Genomic DNA, 12,055 nt, shown 5'->3' with positions numbered 1-12,055 from the left:
CTTGAACATACATTTAATATATTTGGCTCGTTACGCGTTTAGATCTTGAGTTAAGCCATCTGCTATCGAAGGGAATTCGCGACAACGAGAAATTATTTAGAGGATGTTCGTGGTAAGCGAAATAAGTTGCTTAAGATCCGCTGTACTACGGCATATTTCATTTTTAAAAATTTTATATCGTATTTGCGCGATATTTCCGGACGACGTTGTTTAAATCGTTCACATTATTGGAAATTTTTCACTCCATGGAATTTTAATCGCTTTAAAAATTTAGCAACGTGGGTCACCGATACCCACCGTGGTAGTGAAGGCGCTGAGTATACCGGCTGTAGACTCAGCGCCTCTCTCAACATCTCTTTTTCCTTTGGCCCTCGTCATAAAAATCACCTTTTCCCCTTATAGTCATCGGTTATAAAACATGCTGTATCGAAGCGGTTGTAGGATATAAAAGCCAGTCAAAACTTTTTCGCGCCTAATCAATGGTCATTCTCATCAATCAGATTCATACGTGACGTTTGTTCCCGTATGATCGTGTTTCGTGGTCGCGAGTTCGCCTCTTTCTCTTATACTGTCGTTAGGACTGCAGAGTCTGCAATGAAAATTCGTCACTCCTTTTATTTTTATTTTTTTTTTTGCTGTTAACATATTAATTATATGTATGTATGTATATAATTAGATTATTAATGTTTTGTAGACAGTATGTTTATATATACTATATACAGTGTTGTAAAAAGTTAAAAATATTATGTTCGCAATAAAGGCAAACAAAGCAAAGAAACCATAAGAATAAAGTTTCTATTCCCAGTAAAGAAAAAGACTTTAAATTCAGTTGATAAATTAAATTACAGTTTTTCGAATAAATGCTGTAACAATATAATGTGATATGATGATAATGTAATGATACAATGCAGTTTGTCTAAAATAGAAGAACAAAAGAAAGTAGTACGAAATGAGTATCAAGTAAAATTCCTTTCATTTGAATAAAGACAAAGTAAGATTCGAAACTAGGATTTTTATAAAAATAAGAAATTATATAGCTTCAGTCAAATCCTCTTTCACAGATTCTCTTAAATCCGTTTTAATTGTCCCCAGTGTCGAAGATAATCTTTGCAGACTAGCTGCTGTCGGGGTTCGGCACAATTTGCGATCATTTTCTGCATATTTTTGATTTTTGTAAAATTTATTAAAAAATTGGAAAAAGTTAGAAACTTTAATGGCAAATAAAATTTTGTAAAATGTTCTTCCAACTCCGACTCCGGCGATCATAAATTTCTCCCAAATTCTAATTTCGACTGCGCAGCCTTGCCAGAAACACGTGCACATTTTGCTCGATTTTTATTAACAATGGCTGATTATTACTAATAATATATAAGAATTAGGCGGTAGTGTAGCTTTCGTGGTCTGTTCGTGGTGACCACGGCGGAAACGCGCAACAGTTGTATCGGGCGAGGTCAAGAAACTAAAATGGCTCGCATTAGTTCGGGAACCGTGCCCGTGTCGGTAATGAAGTTCGATCGGGCCACGAGCATACGCGTAATGTAATTCTAATCACGCATGATCGCGAGATACGCGCGGTGCATGCGATCGCGTGCTATGGATTAAAGTCGATGAATTTCTCGAACGTGTGATCGATTGCCTTTTCGTGGGGTATTTTGAAAAATCAAAAATCGAATAACTAAGCAGACGGCGGATTTTTCCGTAAATTCATACTTCTGGAAATATAATTATAGAATTATAATTTAGAATTACAAAAAGATGAAACCTGCATAGGAAACTATTTTATTTCATTTAAATTCCATTAATAGTACAAGAAGAGAAATGCTACAAAAGTAAGTGAATGATCCAATTATAGATTAATAAATTACGATTATCAAGAGTTCAATAATTAAAACCGATTATGGCTAATACGTAATTATTGCATAATAACCAAGTACTTAAACAGAACTTAATTACCAAGAATTAAAAACAAAGACAATGACACAAACAAGATCTAAAGTAGTATAAGAGTTCGTCCATGTGTTTAAATAAACGAGAAAAAGATCGGCGAATACATGTGTGCTATTGACATGTAATATCATACGATCGAAGCAGTTAAAAAAGATAATTATAAAATGTACGATGATGTTCGGGTCGTGATATTTCAGGATGACGTAAGTTTTTCGATGGAACATTAAGTTTCAATTTCTCTGTAGTATCTGGCCAAGTTATTAGACGATGCGATGTTTCACGCACAAATTAGACATCAGATATCAACTTTTTTATTTTCCTAAATATTACAGAAAGTACCATAGCTCGGATATTTTCTATATTTCCGCATTTCTATAATTATGCGTTCTGTACGTTATTACACCTTTCGATTTCTTCGATGCATCGTTGTTCCGCGTTCTTCGTCGCATTTGGAAAGATATCGTGTGTACATATTACATACATCTACAATCTGAATTAATTTCGTGCGAATAGATTTAATTGATTTAATTTGAAATTTAGATTCAATTTACGCTCTCAGTATTTATATAACACGATGAATATTTTCCTTAAAAAAAAAAAAAAGAAAAAAAATGAGAACCTATGGGACAAATATTCAAGACGACATATAGTACCATTTACTTTTTTTGGAAGAAAGAAAAAGAAAAGAAATAGGCAAGGGTTGTTTTTCACGCAAACGTTCTCGCCGTCGGCCTTCCCTCCTACCATTCTACGTTCGCTATAATTACTACAGTCACACTATTTTCGCGTGGGTGTAGTCTGTCTAGTCGAAAGGGAACGTTGAACTTGTGATTGCACGAGGGTGTCGGTTATTTTCGTTGCGCTTATCGGAACGAATTTATCCACCGTCCTCGTTACGTGGCGCTGAAAACGGAACGCGCTCCAATTTCCTACCTTCGATACATTTATCAGAGAAAAAGAAAATCACTTTAAACCATAACCAAATAGATAATTACTCGGAATAATAATAGAAGATAAAGGATAACGAATAATTGTTCTTCCCGTTGTATAAGAAACAGACGTATTAGCGTGAAATGTTCTCGCTTGCATGGACCGAGTGTCCGCGTTATCTCTAATCCCAGATTAACGATATTTCACGAGCAACAGTAATTCCATTCACGACGGGCAGATCTTTTGACACGAATTGAGAATAGTACACCACAAAACTCGTACAAGTACTATTTAAAACTCCTATCGATAAACCACGTAGCTGTGAGTCAAACTTGGCAAATTTGTTGAATTAGACATTTCACAGCGAGTCGATGTTAATTGAACAAATATTTGAAAAATTGCGATACTCGAGCTATGGCAACGTCGTATTTCTAATTAATAAAATGCGTCTTCTATACGAGAAGGGAAACGACATATTAAGACGAATTTGCGCTGTTTTGCACTTCGCAGAAACACGGTCGATGAAGGTCAATTTCAAGCTTCGTTTCAGCCGCCATGTTGCTGCACACCGAAACAGTCTAAATTCGGCTTTACGCGAGAAATACATCGTGTTCGATGTGGAGAACGAGTCGATGTTGTTCGTATCGGGTTACAGGTATTCGCAGCCCGACCGTACGGAATCTTATCTACGGTGACGAATTATCGAATACACACATATATCCGAACGTGAGATTAGATTTCTCGACGGACAGCCGGCGGACAGCAGGCTTTCGTTGATTCGTCGGTTTCGTTTCCTCGCTCGCGTGCATGCTCGCCGGCTATTCTGAAAATAAACGCGTTCGAGAATCTCGCGGTGTCGTGGTGGTTACCAGTGCTGGTCGTATCGTCGGCCGCGGCGCTTCGAGTTTTATCGAACCGGTCAGTGCAGGGGAATATGTATCGCGTACTGTAGGTGTAGGTGGAAACGATATAGCGTCGTTGTAAAGCGAGGAAGTTGAAGTTTGCTTTGGTCGAAACTTCGCGTGTCTCCGTGTTCTAGCTCGTTATCAAGTTTCTTTTTTTTTCTTTCTTTTTTTTTTCTTATGTAGCAAGCATTTCTGTGATTTCGAGGGTGCACAAGGTTTAGTTAGAAAAATCAATTGCAGCAAGCTGAAGGTGACAGCCGGATCGACCGTTCGCGCGAGCTTAATTTCGCTCGTAGCGTTCGCTTGCGCGTACTTGTCATCGATAATCACGCGTGCCGATGCTTTTAACCGATTTCAATACGGTTAGAAAATTCTCGTGTTGCCGCTAATGGATTTCATCGAGCACATCTTTCCCCGAAGATAAGTCCACGACGAATGACGTTTTAATTGCGCGAGGCGGTCCTGCTCGTCGGTAGAAGACGATCGATAGGCATCCGACGACAGAGAAGAAACTCTTGGGTTCGTATTATCGATCGTTTTAACCCTTTCACAGTATCGTGGAGCCCCGACACCGTCACTGGCTCATGTATCTCGATAGCGTATATTCGTAATGTTTGCCCAGTTCTTGTCATATTTGTTTTGTGCTATCGTAAGAGCGAGTACAGCGACCAGCTTAATTTAATCAATAGTTGGATAGATTTCTTATAAATCATTTTTCAAAGTTGTGAAAGTTGGAGTATAGAGAAAGTACACGCAACTGAATCTATAAATATCTTTCGTTGTTCGGTGATAATTCACCGTAAATATCCAAAATATTTTTAACATTTGACAACATCACCAACGTATCCATTGTATCTCGCGTTTTTACTTTTCTCGCGTTAAAACAATTTCCCCGATCAATTAACAGGAAATAGACGGGTTAAACTTTTTTTAATAGAGTTAATCATTGTCGATCAGCTTCAAAGATTGCCGATTATTTTTTATTTCATCGATAAACGTCGCAGGTCTTTCGTGTCGATAGCGTGTGTCCATTCGTCCAGATATGATGGCGAAGATAGAGGCAAACACGTTTGCCCCGGTGTGCCAGAATTCGCGAAGCTCGCCGTTAATTGGACGTCGACGTCGAACAGGCGGACCGACGAGCGAGCAACGGATGAACAACCGTTTGCGACCTACATTTGCCTCGCGAGCTTCCAACGCGCTGGCCCGATTAAACTCACAGACGTTTCGTCGTTCAGCTTCCTCGACAGACTCGCGTGCCATTCGGATTGCGATCGCATAGATTACGTGTTGATCGCTACTTGGCGAATAGTTTCCATTTAGCAGACTATTCCGCTGGAATATGTTGGAAATCTGGCGATCGATGTGGATCGCGCCACGAGCGATAGCCGTTGATCGAACTGCATTTTCTGCAATTACATTCCGACGATCATTTGGTCGAGAGCGGCCAAGTGTACGATCGAATAATGGCCAGAACCGTAAACGCGAAACAGGCATCTCCGATACGAAAGTAGAAGTTGGAAGGCATTCGTAGCGTAGATGGATTTTCGTACAATTTCTTCGAAATTTTCTATATCTACGGGTGGTTGGTAACTGGTGGTACAAGCGGAAAGGGCGTGATTTTACGCGAAAAAAGAAGTCGAAAATATAGAATTTCGAAAATTTCAATTTTTCGTTCGAGGCTTTGTTTTCGAGAAAATCGACTTTGAATTTTCGCTCGGTACGCGTGCGGTACGTTATAACGGATCTCACTGTAGATCGTTGTCTCGATGGAAAAATTAAAAAAAAAAATTTTTTTTTATATTTTTATTCTATATTTTCGACTTCTTTTTTCGCGTAGAATCACCCCCTTTCCGCTTGTACCACCAGTTACCAACCACCTTGTATATGCGATTTACCAAAATGGAGATATTCGTCTTGAAAGTTGAAAGTTTTAACACGTAGTCCCTGTGGCAAAGCCGCTGCAAAGTGACTTTTCGATTAATTACGGAGAAACCGTTTCTACTAGCTTGTTGAAAAACTAATGCGTTGCGCAAAATTGATAGAAGAGTGATTTTTTAAAGAAAAATCCCCCCTCTAATCTCACCGTTTTCGAATAAAAGTATCGTGAAATATATGATATATATATTTAAAATTCCATATATTACAAGGCAAAGTTACAGCGTTCTCTTCATATCTAAATTGTTTGTTAGCGTGCGCGCATAAAGAGTACACACAGGCAAGAAATTTTGTTTACGCGAAGAATATGGCTTTCGAGTCTCGTCGCGTTTTACCGTTGAGGGATATCGTTCACGCTACAAATACCTTAAGCGGATTAAGCTGAAAACTTGTCGTTTTCTGTGTAACGTGGAGCCGACCTATTTGGCAGAAAATCGTAGGTAAACTCGGCCGAGAATAACGCGTTCGCGGAAGTGGCCGGAAATAGTTACGGGAGACACGTGCGAGCAGCAGGCGCCACAAGACACGCGCCACTTTATTCGCTCGTTTGTCGCTCCCTCGGCAGTGCATTCATGCGGGAGACCGAGCAAAATATACAAGGCGTTCTCCATGTTCTTCCGGTTAAACTTTGTTAGGATGTTCTACGGATACAAACAAGAGAAAGATCCAGTCGAATAGCTTAGAAGCTTTCCTATGAATTTAGAAGAAGAATGGGAAATAGGCTACGTGTCTATTTCGAGCGTTATAGGGACTCTCTCGTATAACGTTGCCGTGTACATATATTTGAAAAGTATATCGCTCATTTGGCGCAACAATGACGCAAAAGATCGCGATTTTAGCGGATACGAGTTTGCGATAGCGACACAGCTGCCCTCGCGTGGTGAATCGTTCAAGTTCGCCTGTAGCACTCTGCCAGTAGAATGTACACACGGGGAACGTTGCACGGACATCTCGTTCCATTTTTACAGCCAAAGCGAAGGATGCGTTCGTTTTCCTTTACGCGTTCTCGCCACGTTTCTGCCAACTTTGTTATTCCATCGGCACAGAACTACTCGGTCTTCCGAGAGAAATAAACGTTTCCAATTCGTTTTTCCAATTTTCCGAAGAACAAGACAAGCTCTTTTATCGTTAACGTAGTTTTGCGACTAAGCGATAGTCTGTGCCAGGCTAGGGAAAAAACTACTAGCTAATTCCAAAAATGATCGTTTCATACCCTACATCGACGATATTAGATCAAATCGACTAAATTGATATTAAATTAATGGTCATCGTTCAAACTTGAATCTCGTAACGAAAAAAGAAACGAAGCCGACAGATGATCGCAAGCAACATATTGCGAATTGTGAACCCGAGTCGCCGAAATAAATGTATAGCAACAGTCACATTACACGTAGAAACGATATTAAAATAGTTTCAGATTTATTCAATATGTGATTTACAAGATATTCGTAGATACACATTGCATGCGTCGCAGCACCTTTTTTGTCTCACCATCTTCTTTACCACCATACGTACGAAACAGTTGCATTCTTCTGTTTTACGAGACGCTGCGCACGCACATACTTCCACACACACACACTCATACTCATATATTTGTGTAACTACTTCGCGGCTAATCCAGTGTAGCACACAAAATTACACATATCTCAATACAACATCTGTCCTTTCTGTATCATACGTGTGTGTGTGTGTATAATAACGTAAATCCTTAGGGTAAATCAGGCGAGCGATTCTGGAAAATCGAGTTTATTTTGGGAATAATTAAATTAAATACAATAACAGTTAAGCGTTTGAGTGTCAGGGGTCTTTGAAAAAACAGGGGTCTTAATCGATTGCAAAGTGAAACAAGCGGCGCAATAGCGCTTGTCATATTTCTTATTTTTATGAAATACGTCTATACTATTATGTATGCGTGCTATTAGTTTCTAAATATTTCAAGTTTTGTTCAATAAAAATTATTGAGAAGATAACAATGAAATACAAAATATCGTCAGTCTTCCGTAGCATTCAAATGTACTGCGACTTTTCAACACAAAATCTAAACAGTGCGATCGCGCTGCTTGCGACTCAAACGGTTAATGACAATCTACTAGAAATTTTAACTGGAAAATCTAGAATTGATTTTCTAGGTCCTAAATTACCGTTTTTCTCTCGCGATCTTTCTATTCAGCAAATGACGACTGTCGGTAAAACAACACAAAAGTAAAAATGTCGGTTGGCGGGTAGTTTGAATTTTTATATATACGTAAATATAAATATAAATTATAAAATATAAAGTAAATTATAAATATATATATATAAATTCTATAGAGTTCAAACTACCCGCCTACCGACATTTTTACTTTTGTTTTGTATATATATCTATGTAAATTTTATAGAATTCAAACTACCCGCCAACCGATATTTTTGCTTTAGTTTTGTATATATATGTAAATTCTATAGAACGTATGGATAAACATTTTCGCTGTATCGCATAAAAGTGAGGATGCATATTGTATAAAAGTGAGCATCGACTAAAGGGTGATTTTGCATCGTGTTTCAGGTGGGTCCGGCAGGGGGGAGGGTGAGGCAGGCTCGAACGAGGTTGCAACTGGTCGGCGAGGCGGCAGTGGCGGCGGCGTGGGTAGTGGAGTCGGAGGGGGCGGGGGCGGAGGTGGAAGTGTATTGGGGGTTGGAGGTGGCGGAAGCGTCGGCGGAGGCTCGGGGGGCAGAAGCGGTTCAGGGGGTGGTGGCCGATCGAGGGACGAGCCGAGGAGGCACACCCTCGGCGGCGATCACCAACCGTCCCTACATCATCAGCAGTTCAACGCGGCCCAGCAGCTACACCCCCTTCATCCCCATCATCTGCCGCCGCCACACGGCCAATACGGTACGCCGCCGACGCGTCATACCACCATGGATCTCGAGGTGAATCTTTGCTCCCGCAACATGTAAATACATATTGACTTTTATCGTTTGTGCTCTCGTTTACACTTTTTTCGAGTCTTTTCTTCCCCTTTACGTTCCCCTCGAACACACCCACCTTCCCATGGATGCTTTCCTTTTGGGATCGCTGACGATTCACCCAGAGTCTTCTCCAATGTTTCTCTGATATTTTTGATCTCTCCGACTCGATGGACGCGCAGGGGCTACGTAGAAAATTGCCGAGATGTTCCGAGAAATTTTCACGCAACGGAGTACTTTGAATTTGGCCAAAGAAAGTTTACTTACATCGACGCTTTTTTTTTTATTTCTACGCCATTTTGTTTATCACGATATTTGCGGGAGTAATTGTTTACACAAAATAGCCAGATTTTTTTTAGCAGCAAAGGTGTTACACGGGCGTTTGTGTATCTCCGCTTTACGCTTCTTTTCGATGCTCGATAGGAATTAGCGGTTCGCGTGCTACGATTACGTAAGCGACGATCTTGTGCAAAGTATCTGGTCAACAACTTTAGCGGATATATTCCGAGGTCAAGAGCCGAGCGTAACGAAGGGAAGAGGTTAATTAAGCTCCGTATCCACCTACGCCGTCCTCGTTTCTCGTCTCGCGTTGCCCCAATCGTGTTCAACGTTTAAACAGCATGTACATATACACACACGCCGAGTTTCGTTTATTTTCGACCGTGCCCTTTTCGCGCTTTTGTTTGTCCTGGTTCGAGCCAGAGTCGGGCGAGGGAAAACGAGAAGAAAGAGGAAAAAAAGAGAAGAAGAAAATAAAACGAGTTCGGGGAAACAGAACAGCCGGCAGTCGTTAGCCCCTTCGAGTCGTCTATGTCCTTAATCGTTTACACACCACCTTGGGCTTGGTGGCGTCCACGTGGCACCTAATCGTTTCACGTTGTCGTGCACCGTCATGTCTTCCTGCTCGTATCTTTCCCTCGATATTTTCGATTTTTACTCACCTTCGATCCCTTTTATCCGTCCACTCGAACCGCGTCGTCCACTTCGTCTTTGAAGACGACGTGAAACGATCTGCAACTTTCTGAAACGTCTTCGAACGAAGACGAAAACAGCGCATGGGAAATGTTGGCGATCGTGAGAGATTTTTACAGGACCAGTTGCGTGCAGCCTGGAAACTCAAGCAACGACCAACGACAGACGATCGATCGATCGCGATCGCATTGTTTCACTTTTACCTTTTCACAGTACATTTCCAGCCAACCTCCTTTTCTGCTCCATGCATATATACGTCTAACTGGTTTACTTGTGTGTGTGTGTTTCCGTGTACCTGCCGCCGCCTAACAGATGGGGACCAAGTCTCGCCAGAGAAAGGTAATTCTTCTTTTTCCTCTCTTTTTTCATATACGTTTCTCCCTTTTCTCTTTGTATCGTTTCGAATCGCACGATAGCATGCGTCCGTTTTTACATCGTTTTTTCACTATCGTATCGTCGTTCACACACGACTTTTTCTTTCTTTTGCTTTTTTTTTCTCTATTGATGCGCGTTGGATTCGAACGATCGTTTCATAAAAAAGGAAAAAAAAAAATACGCGGACGAAACACAGGCAAAAGCAGAGAAAGGACAATGCTTTGGTGATCTGACAGATTTCGTTTGGTTGTTTCAGTCGCCTCTTCCGCGCGGGTACCCACCTCCCTCTTCGACGATGTTATTCGATGACGACCCGGGCATCATGTCCGAGGTGGAGACATCGAGCACTGGATTTCGACGGGGTGGTAAGCAAAGAAGCAGCCTCCCCGTCGTACGGACCCCCAGCAAAACTCTGGAGCGACCACTAGGTAACGATCGACCCGCGATAGAATTAGGAGCGTCTTGTTGCTGCCTCGCTGCTCGATGCCCTTGTCGGACATTCCTGACGAAACGATGCGTTTCTGTGGACGATTCCTTAGGTCTAGTGTTCCTGCAGTATAGAAACGAGACGAAGCGGGCGCTCCTACCCAACGAAATCACTAGCATAGACACCGTTAAGGCTCTCTTCGTCAGAAGTTTTCCCAAACAACTCACTATGGAATATCTAGACAGTCCTCACGTCAAGGTTTACATACACGATAGCAACAAGGACATGTTCTACGAACTCGAAGATCTCAGGTACTCGACTGTACATATCGGTCAGAGCGACTACAGAAGGATGGACTAGACGGTGATCGTCTGACGAGAAATTTCACCAGATCGTTTCGTGTAAATGCAAATTTCATCGACTGAATGGTCGACCAGCAACGAGTCTAAGTTTCTCGCGTATGAACACAAACGCTTGATCGTGTAGCTTAGTAAAGTCTAGCAGCGTTCAGTCGACGACCACCGAATTCCACTTTTTATATTCTTTAACCGTCCGACGATTCTTGTTAGTTTCAGGCCGCTTTTAGTCGACCAACAAGCTAGTTCGTCAAATTTCCACCTGTACAAAGCGATTTATCAAAATCTACTCGCTAGTCGATCACTTAAACCTAGTCGATCCGTCTGTAGCTGAGCTTATTCGATACTGTCAAAGATATTTCAACAAGAACATTGAAATCTCTTGATTTTCATTTTCGCGGTACGCATTTATGTGTCTGGTGTAGACACACGAGGACGATTGAATTTGGAAAAGAAAAGATCAAAGGTAATTTTTGTAATGGGATATATAGCCGCATTTGTAATGAGATTCAATGTCCAAATTAGTTTCGATGGTGTCAAAGAAATTATAACAACCCATCAATGTTTTGTTGTTTCGTTAATCTGGGAAACGCAAACAATCTATATATTCTACATTAAACGCAATAAAAATCTTATCAATTACACGTAATACGATTATTTTTGCATTACCTTTGCATATCTGATCTTTGCATCGCTGATGAATTTTCACATTTATCATGGAATTTATATTGCATACATTCTATGTACGATTTCACAGACCAAATTCAGATCTTCCACTAGTGTTGTAACCATGACGGAGAACTATAACAGAAGTGTTCACTTTTCTGCACGTCGATCGAGAATTTCCGTACCGGAATACCATAGCCGTATCGAAAGGTTCTCGTCTGGATTTCAGATCGCATCTGAGGGACATCCGAGACCGCAGCGTCTTGCGACTGTTCGAGAGCACTGACGGTGTGACAGGGATGCCAGGACCTTTGGGGATACCGGGAACAGGAACAGGACTACCTCCTCACTGGGAAGACCAGAGCTATTTCAGCGAGCCGGAATTCGACAGCGAATATCAGCATCAGCATATTCACAAAAGCAAGGTAATCAGCTTTCGAACGTTTGCAAAATGTATAGTTTCGCTTCGTCGTTCCTCTTCGGGAACACGCAAAAGCTTCTCGCACTGTCGATTTCCGTAATACGTAACACCGACGCTTAAATTTTATACGTATTCGCATTAGGCAACGATCCATCACGACGTCGATCGAGTTGAA

General features: G+C 41.2%; 1 protein-coding gene across 3 annotated transcripts in view; it reads left to right on the top strand.

Annotated features, from left to right (window-relative positions):
• Positions 1-12,055, top strand: part of LOC138188072 (uncharacterized) — a 167,777-nt gene that overhangs the window by 70,767 nt on the left and 84,955 nt on the right. For all 3 annotated transcript variants that reach the window (XM_069129500.1, XM_069129501.1, XM_069129502.1), the window contains exons 4-8: positions 8,263-8,627; positions 9,948-9,974; positions 10,267-10,438; positions 10,550-10,748; positions 11,689-11,884. In XM_069129500.1, the coding sequence (XP_068985601.1) occupies positions 8,263-8,627; positions 9,948-9,974; positions 10,267-10,438; positions 10,550-10,748; positions 11,689-11,884 (959 nt within the window). The remainder of the gene's footprint in view (positions 1-8,262; positions 8,628-9,947; positions 9,975-10,266; positions 10,439-10,549; positions 10,749-11,688; positions 11,885-12,055) is intronic.

The sequence above is a fragment of the Bombus flavifrons genome, chromosome 16 (assembly GCF_040668555.2).
Source record: "Bombus flavifrons isolate JBK064 chromosome 16, iyBomFlav1_principal, whole genome shotgun sequence".
Taxonomy (NCBI): domain Eukaryota; kingdom Metazoa; phylum Arthropoda; class Insecta; order Hymenoptera; family Apidae; genus Bombus; species Bombus flavifrons.
This window is presented reverse-complemented; position numbering and strand designations above follow the sequence as displayed.